At 42.1% G+C, this 20,346-nt stretch overlaps 1 protein-coding gene across 8 annotated transcripts in view; it reads right to left on the bottom strand.

The window, feature by feature from the left end:
- Positions 1-20,346, bottom strand: part of nhsl1b (NHS-like 1b) — a 169,076-nt gene that overhangs the window by 60,340 nt on the left and 88,390 nt on the right. Inside the window, exon 1 of one of the 8 annotated variants that reach the window (XM_045720940.2) lies at positions 7,162-7,399. The exons of the other annotated variants lie outside the window; for them this stretch is intronic. Within the exon in view, the coding sequence (XP_045576896.1) occupies positions 7,162-7,177 (16 nt within the window). The 5' untranslated portion in view covers positions 7,178-7,399. Of the gene's footprint in view, positions 1-7,161; positions 7,400-20,346 lie in introns of those variants that run through there. 8 annotated transcript variants of the gene reach the window in all.

Raw genomic sequence — 20,346 nt, 5'->3', positions numbered from 1 at the left:
GTAGCCAACAGAACTCGTCCATTATCTAGAACTCCTGCTTGTCAACAGAACTCCTTTGTAGTCTACAGGACTCATCCATAGTGAGAACTTGTTCTACAGAACTCATCCATTGTCTTTGGAACTTCACGTCCGTAGTCTAACCTGCTTTCTGTAGCATCTTAAAAGGTGAACTGAAAGTGAATAAGCTAAATAAAAGCAAAGTCAAAGCCTATCAACACGTAGGGTCACTCTAATAGCTCTAAAACTCATCCCTCATCCTCTAAAACATCCCTCATCCTCTAAAACTCATCCCATATCCTCTAAAACTCATCCCTCTAATAACTCTAATAGCTCTAAAACCTGTATGACGGACCAGACTGGCCTGGTCCTTCATACAGGCTGTGATGAGGGTGTTAAATGCCATCACAGGTTATATATAGGTCTGGACCCAGCCACTAACATGGAGAGACAACACCTGACCCCAGCTATCCCAAGAGTGTATGGAACTCAGAGACACATTGCTTGAATTCACACTCACATAAACACTCTCACGTAAAACACGACCATCTCCAAACGTGCTACTTTATATCAATGAGCAAACTTGTGCATGTGCTCATCATTATACGTTTCCACACACACCTGCATAGCACACATGCCATCAACATACTCGCACATGTATGCCTGCCTACACACACCCACACTCATACACACACACCTCCATAACACGTTTGCTACACACATGCCTGAGATTCACAATGGACACCAGAGGGAGAAGTCGACAGACTTTACACTGTTTGAGCTTCACACTGTAATCAGTCATGGCGTGAATCTCCATACACAACCATCTATCTACTGCTCTACACCTAACCCACTACCATCAACTTCTACAGAGAATTCAGTTACAGCAGAGTCAATCTACTCTAAACCCAAAACAACAGTTGTATCATGAAGTACAGTGCCTTCAGAAAATATTCATACCTCTTGACTTACTGCACATTTTGTTGTGTTACAGCCTGAATTCAAAACTGATTAAAAAAATGTCCTCACCCATTTATACACAATTCCCCATAATGACAAAGTGAAAACATGTTTTTAGAATTTTAAGCAAAATGTATTGAAAATGTTGTGTTGATTTGCCCCAAACATAACACTTTGTATTCAGGACATAAAGTTAATTTATTTGCTACATGTTACAGTTTTACTTTAGTGCCTTATTGCAAACAGGATACATGTTTAGGAAAAATGTTATTCTGTACAGGCTTCCTTATTTCCACTCTGTCATTTAGGTTAGTATTGTGGAGTAACTACAATGTTGTTGATCCATCCTCAGTTTTCTCCTGTCACAGCCATTACACTGTGTTACTGTTATAAAGTCACCATTGGCCTCATGGTGAAATCCCTGAGCGGTTTCCTTCCTCTCCGGCAACTGGGTTAGGAATTACACCTGCATCTTTGCAGTAACTGGGTGTACTGATACACCATTCAAAGTGTAATTAATAGCTTCACCATGCTCAAAGGGATATTCAATGTCTGCTTTTTTTTAACCCATCTACCAATAGGTGCCCTTCTTTGCAAGGGATTGGAAAACCCCCCTTGTCTTTGTGATTGAATCTGTGTTTGAAATTCACTGCTCGACTGAGGGACTCTACAGAGAATTGTATGTCTGGGGTACAGAGATGAGATCACGTTAAACATCAATACTGCACACAGAGCGAGTCCATGCAACTTATTATGTGACTTGTTATGCACATTTTTACTCCTGAACTTATTTAGGCTTGCCATAACAAAGAGGTTGAACACTAGTGGTTAGAGCGTTGGGCCAGTAACAGGAAGGTTGCTGAATCGAATCTCCGAGCTGACAAAGTTAAAAAATCTGTCGTTCTGCCCCTGAGCAAGGCAGTAACCCACTGTTCCCTGAAGACATGCATGTCGATTAAGGAAGCCCCCAACACCTCTCAGCTTCAGAGGGGTTGGGTTAAATGCGGAAGACACATTTCAGTTGAATACATTTAGTTGGACAACTGACTAGGTATCCCCCTTTCCTTTCCCTTATTGACTGAAGAGATTTCAGCTTATACATTTGAATTAATTTGTAAAAATGTAGTGTACAAAAGATATGAACACCTGCTCTTTCTATAACATAGACTGACCAGGTGAATCCAGGTGAAAGCTATGATCCCTTATTGATGTCACTTCTTAAATCCACTTCAATCAGTATAGATGAAGGAGAGGAGACAGGTTAAAGAAGGATTTTTAAGCCTAAGACAGGTTGAGACATGGATTGTGTATGTGTGGCATTCAGAGGGTAAATGGGCAAGACAAAGGATTGAAGTGCCTATGAACGGGGTATGGTAGTAGGTGCCAGGCGCACCGGTTTGTGTCAAGAACTGCAATGCTGCTGGGTTTTTCACGCTCAACAGTTTCCCGTGTGTATCAAGAATGGTCCAGCTCCCAAAGGACATCCAGTCAACTTGACACAACTGTGGGAAGTACTGGAGTCAACATGGGTCAGCATTCCTGTAGAACGCTTGACACCTTGTAGAGTGCATGCCCTGATGAATTGAGTCTGTTCTGAGGGCAAAAGGGGGGTGCCACTCAATATTAGGAAGGTGTTCTTAATGTTTTGTACACTCAGTGTATGTCTAAGCTGTGATCACTAATACAACGGGCTAACCATAGTAGCATAAAACTAGCGATGCACTGATATGACATTTTTGGCCGATACCAATATCCAATATTTTCATGCCAAAATACCCGATACTGATATTTAAAATTTAAGCATTCTAGTACAGTTAAATAGTTGAAACACACACACAAAAAAGTTATTTTGTTGGCATTTACGTATGTCCCCATTACCAGTAAAACATAATCAAAACCTATTTCTTTCACTTACTTGCTGTGCTGTTTCGTTGTTCAGTCGTTTCAGTCTCAACCAGGATTTCATCATACATGTCAAGCAGTGAAGTTTTAGCTCTGTCTGTCCATGGCCTCTTCTGTCGTGGGTCCTCTTCCTCGGTGCGCACTGTCACTGTGTCCATTTCTATCTTATCCAGCTGTGTCTAACATTTCACATAAACCCTGTTTCTTGTCTGCATCGAAGTAGCGGTCCTTGTACCTAGCATTGAGCATGGTGGCGACACAGTAAAGAGTGTCAGAGAGAACGCCACCGAATCGCTTGTTCACAGCCTCTAGTAGAGTACTTTTGTAAGTTTTAACCCTGTGTGGGCAGTTTAGTTGAGCAGGCGCTTCAATGCCGTGACAGTGGGTATCACGTCTGCTGCAGATGCAGATGTTGAGCTTATTTCTCGAGTCAGTTGTTCGAATGGAGCTAGGAGTGTGTTCATGTTTTCAATGAGAGTCCACTGGTTTGTACTGACTGTTGCAGGTAACTCAGTCAGCTGCGTACATGCCAAGCACTCGTTTTTGTTCCAGCAGGCTCTCCATGTAAAAAGTACTGTTCCATCTGGTGGAAACGTCTTGCTATCGTTTTCACTCAAAGCTGCTCCTGTATTGCTTGCAGTCGGCTGTATGCTAGCTGTGAGTGTTTAACATGACCCACTATCTTCCTACCTGTTGCCACTGTGTCAGATATGCTGCGTTGGGCCAAAACGCCTTCGTTCACAGCCAGTTGCAGCGTGTGTGCCACGCATGGCAAACTGGTGACTCCGCATTCTTCCAAAGACTGTCATGTTATGTGCATTATCACGTAGCACAGTGTGTACTTTGTTCTTGGGGATTTTCCAAGATTCAAACATGTTCTCAAATGGCAGCAGCGGTATGAAAACCAGCACATTCTTGAGCATGCAATTCTTCCTCGTCGACCCACTGTACTGTCAGACTCAGCATGCTCATGGGGCTGACATTGCTGATCCAAATGTCAGTCGAGAAGCTAATAGCAGGTAGCTCATGGATGTGCGTTTCAACAAGTGTGTAACTCCGGTAGGGCAACATCTGAAAAATAGCGCCGACATGGTAGTGTGTACCGGGGCTCGAAGTGCTTGACCAGTCGGCGAAAGCCAACATCATCCATTTTGCCGTTAATGGATTTCGCCTTTGAGTTGTCTCGCTGAAATGTTCTTACTCTTTCAAATGACTGCTCGACATGAACTTGTTTAATTGTTGGAAGTGTGTGCTTACTTTTTTCTGCTTTTGTTCTAAGTATTCGCTGAACGTCTGGGGGTGAAGCTCTTTCAAATGAGTAAATAGGTCTGTGGTATTGAAAGATTTCACTTTCTCCCCTCAGGAAATAATAGCAGCACAAATGTTGCATATGGCCTTTTTGTTATCTTCCTTTGAAACTTCAAAATAGATCCACACAGCAGACATTGTGGACTAGGTTAGGAATGCTGCTTTGCACATATAGCGCTGTATTTTTCATGGTGTCATTACGTCATACAGGTATGCACGTCAGCTTTGACATCGGTTTTGCACATCGGCATTAAACTATACATAGAGCCGATGCCAAAGTTGGCATTTTTAGCTAATATCGGCCGATTCCGATATATCTTGCATCCCTACATAAAAGCCATCTTAACTATTCCCTGCCTACATAATAGCCACTAGACAGCTTAACCCACATGGCAGAAGGGGCAGAGGAGAGAGATTTCCCAGCATCTGTACTGTACTGGGAACATCTGCCCTCTCTTTGCGCTCACCAGACCGCCACATCAGCAGGATTAATGAAACATCACCCAAACAAAGTAAAATAGATAGATTTAATAACATGTTAGTCAAGGCAACTAAAAACAACACCAAGCACAGACCAGTTCCCTTTTGGTCCCTAGTCCCTAGCCCCTTATTATGTGTTCACATAATAAAGGCCTGGATTGGTGAGAAGAGAGCAATATGGTCCTAGTTTCACTTGTTGTCCAAGTCTGGACAGAGCTGCTAGTCTCATCTAGTTTCACTTGTTGTCCTAGCCTGGACAGAGCCGCCAGAATCATTTGCCTTCAGTACCGTCTGGATTGGAACATCTGGTGACATCTTAGTTCTACAAGAAATTAGATTCACTTTACAAGGCATACATGTTTCATACTCAACCTGGAGCTTCTGGATTACTCGCTGTAAATGTCCAATTCTAGGATACAACAGCCTGATGGGGTCTAACATAAAACCCATCAACTCCTTGGCCACCAGTCCATTCCCCTAACCCCTACACAACCACCATATTACATTTGTATGAGACACGGTAGGTAATGTGATAAATACAGACTTATGAAGCCAACCATTCCCCATAACATGCCAAGAGCTTACAGTAAATTAAAGAGCTGGGATTTACCGTGGTACTGAGGGGTAAAGTCAAGTCAGGATAGATAACCGCATTCTAACTAACATTACCAGCTTTACTCCTGCTCTGCGGTGGAAAGATGTAGGGCGACAGCCCAAAACACCCCTCATCTTCAATCTGGCAACCCATAGGGCTCTAACCTGGCAACCCAAACGGCTCTGAACATTCACCAACTGTGTGGAGCAGAGACCAGGCTTTGTGGAATCTATCTCCGACTACATCAATTCGTACAATTATGAAACACCCACCTTGTATCCATGTTTGTCCTCTGTAGTTGCGTGCCTTTCTTTGTTTGCTGAAATCCATACTTTTTCAAGAAAACGTTAATCAAATACAACCACCGACTGTTCCCTTGTTGAGATTTATTTGGCACATTTGCACTGAGAGCACATTTGCCATCTTAGAGCAACAGCAATGAGCAAACATTCAGTGGTTCTATTTGATGAATGTTTATTGAAAAGGTATGGATTTCAGGAAACAAAGGCACACAACTACAGAGGACAAACATATGTAAAAGATGGCCATTTTATGATTTACATCATGAGGTATTGACCATGGGTGAATCGATGTAGTCAACTAAATTCCACAAAGCCTGGTCTCGGCTCCACGCCATTGGGAAAGATAATCAGAAACTTCCTTCAACATGGAGTAGAGTTTAGTCCGCTACCTCAAACCCAGACTGGTGGGGCCAGTCCAAGTAGACGGAAAAGAGGAAGAGATGCCGGGTGATGTAGAATAGATAATCAGTACAGTGCTACTGATAACGTCTGTACATTGGGGTTCTGTGACATGACAGTGTAAGAGTACTTCACATTCTAAATCAAAGCAGGATTAGATGATGGTGACCTTGTTGCCACCTCGGCCAATCACAGCTCAGCCTCTTCAGATACAGAGGTGGCAGACGCTGCCATCCAGAAACCTTTAACTGTTTGGGCCATGTGCCAGAGGAGGTACCAACCGAGGTGTCACTAGTTTGCCAACGTGACCAGTTTTTACATGACCCAGTGCCTACTGCCAATCAAATCAATGCCTGTATATATGTCTGCCCTGCCTCTGGCTATGGCAGTGTTTCTGTAAAAGAGAAAAAAAATAAAGAAATTTGACCAACAAAAAAAAAAGTGCGAGAGGGAGAACGATAATACAAAAGACATCAATTAGAGAATGAGACAGAGGTATAAAAAAAACACTGAATGAAGGAGAGAGAGAGAAAGACAGATCTAGAGAGAATAGCAGAGAGCTGTGAGTGTAGAGCTTTTGTGTTGTCCTTTCTGTTACTGCTCTGCCCTGCCCGGCTGAGCCCAGCGCTGCCTGGCCAACACATGGCGCCACTCTGCAGCACAGGACAGCACTACAGCAACTGCTGCCCTCCCTCCCTGGCAGCTGCCAATGTGAAAGAGGAACACACACTCCACAGTCCACACTGCGCTTAAAATACCCTCCATTCTACTTAACTCAGACATATTGAACACACATATGCTGATCACACACACAACACATTCCAAAGGAGACAGCGCTGAAACTTCCTTTAAAGTTTAAACAGACACACTAGACAGATGTTCACAAAAAAATCTAACAACTGATCAAAGCAACACTTTTAATACATTACAACTTGAATCTACTCAACTTCTCTTCCTCACTTCCCTCTATATAGGAAGAGATGGAGAAAGAGTATGACAGAGAAAGAGAGAAGGAAAGAAAGTAAACTCCCTACAGTATAAAGGAAAACAAAGGAAGACATGTGGAGAAGAAACCGCTGTGACCGAAAGGAGAGAAGTTTTCCGTCCGGAAAAGAGATGGGGTTAAACCTTCCCTTTGTCTCCGAACTCGGATGGAAAAGTTCCACACGCAGATTGCATTAAGTTAATCTTCCGCTCCACACACATGATTGGTCCTACCTTTCAGACAGAACATGGCTTTTCCTTAAGTTCCACAGACATCCACAGAGGTGTTGAATGAAGTGGTCAGACCTAGTCCTTGAGCTACTCCCTACTTTTCTGTCCTCTCTTTTTTTCTTTAACCCCTTCTTTCCCTCCCTTTCGCTCCCTCTCTCACTCGCTCTCCCTCACTCTGCACCCCTCTGTCAAAGTGCTTACACACAGACCCACGGACCCAGACACTCACACACTCTCCTCTCTCTCTCGCCCCATCTCTCTCTCTCCCTGACACACACACACACACACACACACACACACACACACACACACAGTGGCAGCCAGCCAACGCATGCGCCGCAGGAAACTGCTTTACAAACCCCACTCTCCCCTTCCCATCGCTCTCCCCCTCTTCCACACTGACAATCCACCTATCTCTACCCCTCCCCCTAACTGAAAAAGTAGGCAGATAGAAGCTCTGCCTCACCCACAAAGCTCCAACTATCCCATCCCCCTTTTATCACACATATTTAAGCCCATTTAAGCACACAGTGTTATTTGTGTACTTGTTTGACATTTTACTGCACTGTTAGGAGCTAGTAACACAAGCATTTCACTGCACCCGCTATAACATTTGCTAAACTGTGTATGCGACAAACACACTTTGGACACACAAACACACACCAGTTATTCACGCACACACACACACACGCACAACCATTGGGGTTGGCTGGGGTGTGTGATTGTTCTGAAGTTGGTCCGTCAGCAATTGGCAGGGGGCCCGGCTCGAGCCTGCCCATTGTGCTGTGATCAAACATAATCGCTTAATCCCCCCAACTCAACTGTTTGTTATCAAAACCAGCCACGTCCACTGCCGCATCCAGGGACCTCAGCGCTCAGAGCCGGACATACAGAGTACAGCCTGGCCACACGAGCAATAGAGACAGTACTTACTGACTCACTGATTGACCGTGGTCACATGACCGCCTCAAAACCCTGGGATTCAACTAGTTTCCTTTCGTATTCAAATCAAATCAAATGTATTTATATAGCCCTTCTTACATCAGCTGATATCTCAAAGTGCTGTACAGAAACCCAGCCTAAAACCCCAAACAGCAAGCAATGCAGGTGTAGAAGCACGGTGGCTAGGAAAAACTCCCTAGAAAGGCCAAAACCTAGGAAGAAACCTAGAGATGAACCAGGCTATGAGGGGTGGCCAGTCCTCTTCTGGCTGTATTGACAGTTAATGTTAGCCTGAGTGTGTAAGATGTGTCCAAAGTATAACCAATAGCCTAGGGTTATTAATATTCTCTGCCACAATATTTTGGCTGAACATAGTGTGGTATTGTGGTTCTGTACAAATTCATGACCATGTTAGTTTATCAATGACTGATTCCATTTTCTGGCTGTTTTCCTCAGGAGGTCCACTAGAAAGGCTGAGGGTTCACCTTCAACAGCTACTGTACCTTGGTGTGCTGTGACAAAACGTCCCCAGCTGGCTGTGGCATGTGAAAGCTGAGCGGAGGAATGCCACACTCTCTCGCCCTTCAGAGGAAGGGACTGAGTGGTGTATATCATGAGGCATAGTGGACATAACAGTAAGCATCGTTAGGACACCAAACATCCACACTTGCATCCTCGTCGAGACAAAATAACCATCCATTCTCTAGCTGAGCCCCTAGAAGCTGAATATGCACCCTTGGGATGGAACATGACCCAGTAAAAATGTCCAATCTACAATGGACATAAATGGACACTAAGGCAAACACCCTAAACAGCCAGGAACAAAGATGAAAACAGAAAAATAGTGTATGAATCATGGAGTGTCACGGTCGGTTAAAACAGCGTTTTCCTGTGGACTAAAACGCTGACTGGACAAGACATCGATTTCCAATGAGAACCTCTAATGGCCTTCTCTTAGACTGGTGAACCCATTAGCTGCTGTCTCTAACATTGTGGAGAGGTGAAGCTATACCAGCAGCTTGTTATGCGAGCTAAGAGCTCCACAACACTATTCACAATTAATTAGTCAGTCGGTTAGGAGAAATAACCAGATGCAGACATAATCAACTGGTTTGGGTATTAAACTAGTTTAAATGCTAATTTTCTATCTTAAATGCTAATGTCACTCAACAATGAGTTTGCACCAACCACAATGGAAGAGAAGCACAATGGATCCTCCCAGAATCAGAACAGTTGAGAAGGTTTTGTGGGCATGCTTTGTGGTATGGTTTGTCACACCCAGAGGGGGATTTGGGGAAGAGGAGAAATCAATGACTAAAAGCCCAAAGCACTGTGCTCACATCACGACAATGTCAAAATGTTGTGTCCTATTTTGTAAAGAAGTGTGTGTGTGCTCACACAGAAAATGTCACATGAGATTTGTCCTGTGAGAAAAATGTCCTGTGTGTGTGTGTGTCAATCCCACTGTGGTGCAGGTTGCATGTTGCGATACGTCTGCCAGTACCAGGTGCTGTCCATTACCGTCTGATTAGTGTGTGTGAGAGGGCTCTTCTGCATGAGCCAGTGTGTGAAATGAGAATTCCACAAAAAACACAACCCTGAAAATAACGCACCGCTACAAATACACAAACTTGGAACAGACCAACAAACACACCAGTAAACACCACCCTGAAATGTAACACGAATGAGACAATTTTACAAAATGGAAACTGAACAGGGGTCTGCTCAAACCTTCAAAATTGCATCCTCCTAGAAAGTGATCACTGATCTGACATGGCTGAATGGGGGAAAGGCAATAGGTTTGGAGGTGTGGAAATCTCGTTTCTAATCCAATCATGTACAGATCAGTGGTTCACTAAAGGAATGGAGGAAGCAAGAATGCATTAAAGACAGTCAAACAGCCTATATTTCTAGCTGATGGTCACAACATCGAACTCTGGTCATTTCCATGTAGAAGGATCCATGAGCAACAACATGGGAAGTTCATAGGAGCATATCAAATCTGGTGTCAAATGAAAGCTAAGAGTGTATATATATATATATATATCATTTTTTTAAATTAAGGCATATAAAAATAAATAAAAAATTGACCGTTTTCCATCCTAAAAATGAGGAATAAGTAAAGGCTTTGATTTCTGGATAAACAGATGGAAAAGGGGTCCTAGAAAACATCTACCAGAAAAAGTCTTACAAGGTATCAGAAATACATCAAAACAACGATGTTGAAGTAAAGACCACTGCCAACTAATATCAACACTTATATTCAGTTTGTAATAAATGTTTCTGCCTTCTGTAAGTTTAAGAAACATTGCCTTGTGCCTTGACATTCCATTACCAAAAATCTACACATCTTCACGATATTTTCTAATTTTCTCTCCCTCATAAGTTCGGATAATGAAAGTTCACAGAACCTACAAGTAAAGGTAGACCTATCAATTAATAAGTGTTTTTACTGATATCAATTTTGTTTACGAATTATTAAGTGATTCAAACATTAAATCCCATTACCAAATCGGTAACGAAATTTCAGAAAAATCGGATTTCCGCAATTGAACTGGTTACATAGAAATCATAATAGTCACAAACCACAGTTGGGTTCACAAGTTTGGACAGCACAGTACAGCAAAGTAGTATACAGTTCAGCACAATACAGTATAGTACACAGAGCACACTAGAGTTGAGTACACTATAATGTATTGTACTCTGTACTCTATTCAGGAGGCTGCTGAGGGCTCATAATAAAATGGCTGGAATTGAGTAAATGAAATGGCATCAAACATGTGTTTGATGTATTTGATACCATTCCACCTATTCAACTCCAGCCATTACCATGAGCCCGTCCTCCCCAATTAAGGTGCCACCAATCTCCTGTGACTATTATTCTCGACTGAGCTGTACTTTGAGGTCCACATTTGTGAAACAGACGATCCGGACCAACCAAATTGTGTCTTGTTTGGGGGCAGAGCTCATTAAATGAATAGCCAGTGTGTAGAATTATACCCAAATATGCAAAGGAGGATATTGTACAGTTCTACCTTTGTGCTCCTATTTAGGATACATCACCATGAAGAGAATGACCTTCATATCCATCATGACGCATTTCTGTGCAGTACAGATCAGGGATGACATTCATTTACCGCAAATCTGTTACCGGGTGTAAATCCACTTCACTTACTGTAGTTCAATAACCAAAATAGATTTTTTCAAAGTCTGTCACGTCATAGCTGACACACCATCTTAATTCTGAGTTTTGAAAAACATGGACAAAAAAAACTGAGATTTTACCAAAATTCTCTTACTAAACGTTGCATAGTTCCGCATAGTTCTTCCAGTAAATGTGTTTTTGTACAATGTTCTGTGTAAATTGCTAAAAGTAGTCCTTGTGTATAGAGTTGTATGATTTGTTAAACTTTGAAATCAATGTTATTTGTTTGGCAGCGCAATTCCGTTACTGTGGAATTGCCCCTCTTCCGTTACTGTGGAATTGCCCCTTCCAATGGCCCTGTATAACCAACAATAATTACCATGTCCCTATCTCAGACGTCTGTATTGTACTGTACAGTACCAGAACGCACATTCACAGATAAAACGTACAGTGTAGTATTTCTGTATGGAACAATGTGAAATGATAACACTAATACACACAGATAAGAGATGAGCTAGTAAGTAAAGTAAGTAGCCTTGCACGAGGCTTAGCTGGGCTAGCTGTAGCTGACATTTAGCTGCTTAGCTGATATAGCGCTCTGGTTAGGAACATAACTTGTCACACAAAGAGACAGAGTACCTGGCATTGGTATGATTTATCTGAACAGTTCTCTCTTGAAATTGACATTTTATCTCAAAGAGCCTAACCTAGATAAGTAAAGATTAAATCAAGAGAATTAATAGATAATCAGAGGATTTATAATCTCAGTAAACCTGAATAACCCTACATGATGTCATCCATGTTGTATGACATCATCAGATCAGATATCCTGTCTTTACAGGCAGGTATTATCCTCTGAGACCTATAGACGTAGGGTCTTCATTTGACCACCCTGTTGCAGGAGAACTTGTAGTGTATTTGAGGTTAAAAAGGCTTCTTTTGTTATTTTCCATATTATGTCTATCTCTGAGAAGCTACCGAAGAAAGGGTGGAAAGTAGCCCATGTCAATAAATGTAGCATTAGAAATAAGGTTAATGAAATCAATAACTTGTTAATATCAGATAACATTCATGTATTAGCCATTTCTGAGTCTCACTTAGATAATTCATTTGATGATACAGCAGTAGCAATACAAGGATATAACATTAATAGAAGAGACAGGAATGCTTATGGGGAAGATGTTTATACATACAGTGCCTTCAGAAAGTATTCAGACCCCTTGACTTTTTCCACATTTTGTTAGGTTACAGCCTTATTCTAAAATGTATTAAAAATAGTTTTTTTCCCTCCTCATCAATCTACACACAATACCCCATAATGATAAAGCAAAAACAGGTTTTTAGAAATGTTTGCAAAGGTATTAAAAATAAAAGACAGAAATATATTATTTGCATAAATATTCAGACACTTTGCTATGAGACTCGAAACTGAGCTCCGGTGCATCCTGTTTCCATTGATCATCCTTGAGATTGGTTTTTTGAAATGTATGCTAATTTATTACAAATAAAAAACAGAAATATCACATTTACATAAGTATTCAGACCCATTACTCAATACTTTGTTGAAGTACCATCGTTTGGCAACGATTACAGCCTCAAGCCTTCTTGGGTATGACGCTACAAGCTTGGCACACCTGTATTTGGGGAGTTTCTCCCAATCTTCTCTGCAGATCCTTTCAAGCTCTTTCAGGTTGGATGGGGAGCATTGTTACACAGCTATTTTCAGGTCTCTCCAGAGATGTTCGATCGGGTTCAAGTCCGGGCTCTGGCTGGGCCACTCAAGGACATTCAGAGACTTGTCCCAAAGCCACTCCTGCATTGTCTTGGTTGTGTTCTTAGGGTCATTGTCCTGTTGGAAAGTAACCCTTCGCCCTAGTCTGAATTCCTGAGCGCTCTGGAGCAGGTTTTCATCAAGGATCTCTCTGTGGTTTGCTCCATTCATCTTTGCATCGATCCTGACTAGTCTCCCAGTACCTGCTGCTGAAAAACATCCCCACAGCATGATGCTGCCACCACTATGCATCATTGTAGGGATGGTGCCAGGTTTCCTCCAGACATGATGCTTGGCATTCAGGCCAAAGAGTTTAATCATAGTTCCAGTCTTGGTTTCTTCAGACCAGAGAATCTTGTTTATAATGGCCTGAGAGTCTTTAGGTGCCTTTTGGCAAACTTCAAGCGGGCTGTCATGTGCTTTTTACTGAGGAGTGGCTTCCGTCTGGCCACTCTACCATAAAGGCCTGATTGGTGGAGTGCTTCAGAGATGGTTGTCCTTCTGGAAGGTTCTCCCATCTCAACAGAGGAACTCCAGAGCTCTGTCAGAGTGACCATCGGGTTCTTGGTTACCTCCGTGACCAAGGCCCTTCAGTTTGGCTGGGCAGCCAGCTCTAAGACGAGTCTTGGTGGTTCCAAACTTCTTCAATTTAACAATGATGGAGACTACTGTGTTCTTGGGGACCTTCAATGCTGCAGACATTTTTTGGTACCCTTCCCCAGATCTGTGCCTCAACACAATCATGTCTCGGAGCGCTACGGACAATTCCTTCGACCTCATGGCTTGGTTTTTGCTCTGACATGCACTGTCAACTGTGAAACATTATATAGACAGGTGTGTGCCTTTCCAAATCATGTCCAATCAATTGAATTTACCAGTGGTGGACTCCAAATCAAGTTGTAGAAACATTTCAAGGATGATCAATGGAAACAGGATGCACTGGAGCTCAATTTCGAGTCTCATAGCAAAGGGTCTGAATACGTATGTAAATAATATATTTGGTTTTTATTTTTAATACATTTGCAATAATTTCTAAAAACCTGTTTTCACTGTCATTATGGGGTATTGTGTGTAGATTGCTGAGGATTTTTATTTATTTCATCCATTTAAGAAAAAGTTTAATGTAACAAAATGTGGAGAAAGTCAAGGGATCTGAATACTTTGTGATGGCACTAATATATATATTGAGCCAAATCCCTGTAATGCTTAGAGAAGATCTCATGTCAAGTGTTATTAAAGAGCTATGGTTGCAGGTTCACTTGCCTCATTTAAAGCCTATGCTTTTGGGGTGTTGCTATAGTGCTAACAGTCAGTATCTAAATAATGTGTGTGAAATGCTTGTATGTGATGTAAACAGAGAGGTCTACCTTATTGGGGACCTGAATATTGACTGTTTTCATCAAGCTGTCCACTCAAGTGGAAGCGTCTACCTGTAACCAGTGCCTGTAATCTGGCTCAGGTTATTAATCAACCTACCAGGGTGTTTACAAACACTACAGGAACAAGATCTTCCACATGTATCAATCACATTTTTACTAATACTTTGTTCTAAAGCTGTATCTGTACTCATAGGAGAGCCAAAGTTCCAAAAGACTTTGCTGTGACTCTTAAGTGGATTATGTTAAAAATATTTGTTGGTCTGATATTATATATTTGATGCTCCACTTGATGAATTTATGAAATTGCTTCTTCCAATTATTGATAAACATGCACCTGTTAAGAAACTGACTATTAGAACTGTTAAGGTTCCATGGATTGATGAGGAATTGAAAAACTGTATGGCTGAAAGAGATGGGGCAAAGGTAGAGGCTAATACATCTTGCTGCACATCTCTGGCTGATTTACTGCAAATTGAGAAATGATGTGACTAAACTCAACAAAAATAAGAAGAAACTATATTATGAAGCCTAGATCAATGACATAAAGAATTATGGAAATTATGGGTAGAAAGACAAATTCAACTACATCTTTCATCAAATCAGATGGCTTATACATCACAAATCCATTTGGCAAACTTAGGCAGAAAATGCCAACAAGAAACAGTGAGACATCGTATTCATGGTAAAAAAATTGTGGCGCAGTGGTCTAAGGCACTACATCGCAGTGGCTGGCTGTGCCACTAGAGATCCTGGTTCGAGTCCAGGCACTGTCGCAGCCCATGGGGCAGCGCACAATTGGCCCAGCGTCGTCTGGGTTAGAGGAGGGTTTGGCCGGCAGGGATGTCCTTGTCCCATCGCGCTCTAGCGACTCCTATGGCTTGCCGTGTGCATGCACACCGACACGGTCACCAGGTGTACAGTGTTTCCTCCGCTTCCAGGTTAAGCGGGCATTGTGTCAAGAAGCAGTGTGGCTTGGTTGGGTTGTGTTTCGGAGGACACATGGCTCTCGGAGGACGCATGGCTCTCGACCTTCACCACTCCCGAGTCCGTGCCGCGATGAGACAAGACTGTAACTACCAATTGGATACCACAAAATTGGGGAGAAAAAGGGGTAAAAGTATAAAATACATTTTTAAAAAATTGAATTTTGGAACGTTAGTATGGAAGAGGTGGGAAAATTATTGTTATTGATCAATATTGACAAAACCCCTAGCATTGATCACTTAGATGGAAAGCTACTGAGGATGGTAGCTTTCATATCTTTAATCTGAGTCTAGGGGAAGGTGTTTGTCTTCAGGCCTGGAGGGAACCCAAAGTAATCTGCTACCCAAGATTGGTAAAGCAGCCTTTACTGGATCTAACAGCAGACCTATAAGCTTGCTAACAGCTCTCAGCAAACAAGTTAAAATATTGTGTTTGACCAAATACAATGCCTTTTCTCTAAACAAACTGACAGACTTTCAGCATGCTTATAGAGAAGGGCACTCAACATGTAATGCACTGACACAAATGACTAAAGTTTGGTTGAAAGAAATTGATAATAGGAAGAGTGGGAGCTGTACTGTTAGATTTCAGTGCAGCCTTTGATATTATTGACCAGAACCTGTTGTTGAGAAAACATGTTTTATAGCTTTTCAACCTCTGCCATATCGTGGATTCAGAGCCATCTATATAATAGAACTCAGAGGGTTTTCTTAAATGGAAGCTTCTCTAATATCAAACATCTTGGGCATGGTGTACCGCAGGGTAGCTCTCTAGGACCTCTGCTCTTTTCTATTTTTACCAATGACCTGCCACTGGCATTAAATAAAGACTGTGTCCATGTATGCTGATGATTCAACCATATATGTGTCAGCAACCACAACTAATGAAGTCACGGAAATCCTTAACAAGGAGTTGCTGTCTGTTTTGGAATGGGTGGCCAGAAATAAACATCTCTAAAGCTAAGAACATTGTATTTGGTACAAATAATTCCTTAAGTCCTAGACCACAGCTGAATCTGGTAATGAATGGTGAGGCTGTTGAACAGGAGAGTAAATTACTTGGTGTTACCTTAGATTGTAAACTGTCATGGTCAAAACATATAGATTCAATGGTAATAAATATTGGGAGAGGTCTGTCCATAAAAAAGAGATGCCCTGCTTTTTTGACACCACACTCTAAAAAGCAAGTCCTGCAGGCTCTAGTTTTGTCTTATCTTGATTATTGTCCAGTCATGTGGTCAAGTGCTGCAAAGGAAGACCTAGTTAAGCTGTAGCTGGCACAGAACAAAGCGGCATGTCTTGCTCTTCATTGTAATCAGAGAGCTAATATAAATACTATCAATGCCGGTCTCTCTTAGCTAAGAGATGAGGAGAGACTGACTGCATCACTTATGTTTATAATAAACATTAATGTGTTGAAAATTCCAAATTTGTTTGCATAGTCAACTTACACACAGCTCTGACACACACACTTACCCCACCAGACATGCCACCAGGGGTCTTTTCACAGTCCACAAATCCAGAACAAATTCAAGAAAGCATACAATATTATATAGAGTCATTATTGTAACACACTACGCCGTGAAGGACTGAAATCCTGCATCGCCCGCAAGGTCCCCCTGCTCAGGAATACATATATATGCCCGTCTGAAGTTTGCCAATGAACATCTGAATAATTCAGAGGACAACTGGGTGAAAGTGTTGTGGTCAGATGAGACCAAAATGGAGCTCTTTGGCATCAACTCAACTCGCCGTATTTTGAGGAGGAGGAATGCTGCCTATGACCCCAAGAACACCATCCCCACCGTCAAACATGGAGGTGGAAACATTATGCTTTGGGGGTGTTTTTCTGCTAAGGGGACAGGACAACTTCACCGCATCATTTGACGGGGCCATTTACTGTCAAATCTTGGATGAGAACCTCCTTCCCTCAGCCAGGGCATTGAAAATGGGTCGTGGATGGGTATTCCAGCATGACAATGACCCAAAACACACAGCCAAGGCAACAAAGGAGTGGCTCAAGAAGAAGCACATTAAGGTCCTGGAGTGGCCTAGTCAGTCTCCAGACCTTAATCCCATAGAAAATCTGTGGAGGGAGCTGAAGGTTCGAGTTGCCAAACGTCAGCCTCGAAACCTTAATGACTTGGAGAAGATCTGCAAAGAGGAGTGGGACAAAATCCCTCCTGAGATGTGTGCAAACCTGGTGGCCAACTACAAGTAACGTCTGACCTCTGTGATTGCCAACAAGGGTTTTGCCACCAAGTACTAAGTCATGTTTTGCAGAGGGATCAAATACTTATTTCCCTCATTAAAATGCAAATCATTTTATAACATTTTTGACATGCGTTTTTCTGGATTTTTCTGTTGTTATTCTGTCTCTCACTGTTCAAATAAACCTACCATTAAAATTATAGACTATCATTTCTTTGTAAGTGGGCAAACGTACAAAATCAGCAGGAGATCAAATACTTTCCCCCCCCACTGTAGGCTGTGTGTGTCATTTTTAAATGTATGTAGTTCTGTCCTTGAGCAGTTCTTGTCTATTAATGTTCTGTATTATGTCATGTTTCATGTTTTGTTTGGACCCCAGGAACTTTTGCAACAGCTAATGGGGATCCTAATAAAATACCAAATACCAAACATAAGCCTATTCCCCTATCCCCTTTATCAATGTTGATGATCCTCTTTCAGGTTCGAGTCATGGCGTCCATGGATACATCCCATAATACCAAGATAAGAGGATGCCAGGGAGCAGACAATAAGATGTGGAGTTATGATTATGAAAAGGTGCCCTGTTACGTAAGTTGAGTGTAATTCTACCAAATGGCTCAGGGGAAAGCTTCAGTTTGGTTCAAATGGGTGTAACGCTCTTAAATGACAGATAACAGTTGAGCCATCATGGTCTGTGGGAGCTTAGGGCTTTGAAATGTCATAGGACCGATTCAGGAACTGCTGGAGAGGTTAAAACTGAGAGGGTTGACTTACCTGAATATGATCCCCAGTCAGTCATCATTATCAGCACATAGAAGAGGCAGAGAGAGAGGCAGAGAGAGGCAGAGAGAGAGAGAGAGAGAGAGAGAGAGAGAGAGGTTGTTAAAGACCATGTATACTCAGCCAGCATCAGTAATATAATACAATACGGCATATGACAGCCCCGTTATAATTTAGTCAGAAGAGGAAAACATTATCAAATTGCACTGTGACTGTGTGTGTTTGGTCCTAGGTCTCGAGCCACAGTGGCAGATGGCACACGTCTATCTGTTAATGACAGCTCAGTCTTGTAACATCAGAGCTAGGCCAGGAGTAGTGGGCCAATGTTGTCTCACTATTGCTGAGTTCTGGTAATCTGGAATTACAGGACAACTGGGCTTGGGCCACAGACCCCAAAATGTGTGTGTGTGTACATGTACTGTATGTGTGTGTGTGTGTGTGTGTGTGTGTGTGTATGCACTGTATGTGTGTACATGTACTGTATGTGTGTGCGTGCGTGCACATGTGCTTGTCTGTCCAAAACCAAAAGACAATTATGAGGGCATCATCACAAGCCTCTCAGGAGTTACAGCAGATCACTCCAACATAGAATATGAACCTAAATACCTTTCATATCCCACTAATAACCTTTCATAACATGGTAGGACCCAATTCTGGTTTGGCATGTTTGCTGGTTTAATACATTGTTTATTTGGGTTAATGTGCTGTGCTATCCCAAATCACTGTTCATTCAGATTGGTAAACCCAAACATTGACACGCTTGCAAATCCCATATTAGCCTTGCGGCTAACATGGTACTGTAAAACCCATATTACGATTTACATAGAAAATTCATATTACTGGATGGCTAAAAGGAAAAGGAGATTTGACTGACTAACATGGAGAAGCTATGGGACTGGTCTTGTCTTTATTCTGGCTTGGTCCCTCCCAGGATGATGCACCAGACAGATATTGGCTTTTGGAGCCTGAGTGTTCAAACCTTCTGTACAAGATCCCTCTCTACTGAACATGTCCGGTCCTTGATTGGTTCATTAGTGAAGTCCAGTAAAGCAAGTTGGTATTCAATGTAAATGATTGAGGTGATTGGTTTGTCCATGTCCAGTGAAAGTGGGAACATGGTGGCTATGGGAGTGATAAGGACAGTGAAGAGTTAGGCCTAATGGACAGATAAGAGATGAGCTGAAAGTATATGGGACAACACTATAAGCTCACTGTCGCCACCTACAGGCCCCTGGCATAATGACACTTGGTCATTCCTATCCTATTTGGAAAAACAGCTGACTTAGTGCTCTCAACCTATGTTAAAGTAAGAAAGTATGTGCAAAACATTAGACCATGTGTTATAATGTGTAACAATAAAAACTAATAGCATAGATAAGACATCTACATAATGTGTCCTGGATATAGCTAGGCTCCTTTCATTATTCTGAGTTTTAGTTCATTCAACCTTCCCTAGTGCATCCAATGACAACAAGGGTGTGTCTCTCTTGCTCTGATTGGCTGAGTGAGTTCACAATAGGGAGATCACACAGAACAGCACCAGAACTCTGCTCCGCTGTCTGCACCGCCTCCTACCACTGCCATGGCAACCAAGGAAAACATCCAACCGATCACCGGTGGCAACCGCGCTGTAATTGCTGCTTTGCAAACAGCAGCCCAGAGCCAGTCATTAGGAGCTATATATACACACACACAGGCCCGGTGCGTGGCAGTCTATAGCGCTTTAACTGGTCTGGCAGGGAAGCTGGAGTCACTGCCAGATGTTATTTATAAGTACATGTATTCTGACTTAAAAATATTTTAGTATTTTTTTATTTTTTTTCAGTCGAGATAAAGGAATAGTGCGAGATTGTGGCAATTAAGCCACTTTTCGACCAATGTAGAGTCAGATGGAACTCATGGATATCATTTTTATGTCTCTGAATGCAGTTTGAAGGAAGCTTCTAACAAGCATTAGCGCAATTGCTAATTAGCGTT

Source organism: Salmo salar, chromosome 06 (assembly GCF_965601325.2).
Source record: "Salmo salar chromosome 06, fSalSal1, whole genome shotgun sequence".
In the NCBI taxonomy this organism is placed as follows: Eukaryota; Metazoa; Chordata; class Actinopteri; order Salmoniformes; family Salmonidae; genus Salmo; species Salmo salar.
This window is presented reverse-complemented; position numbering and strand designations above follow the sequence as displayed.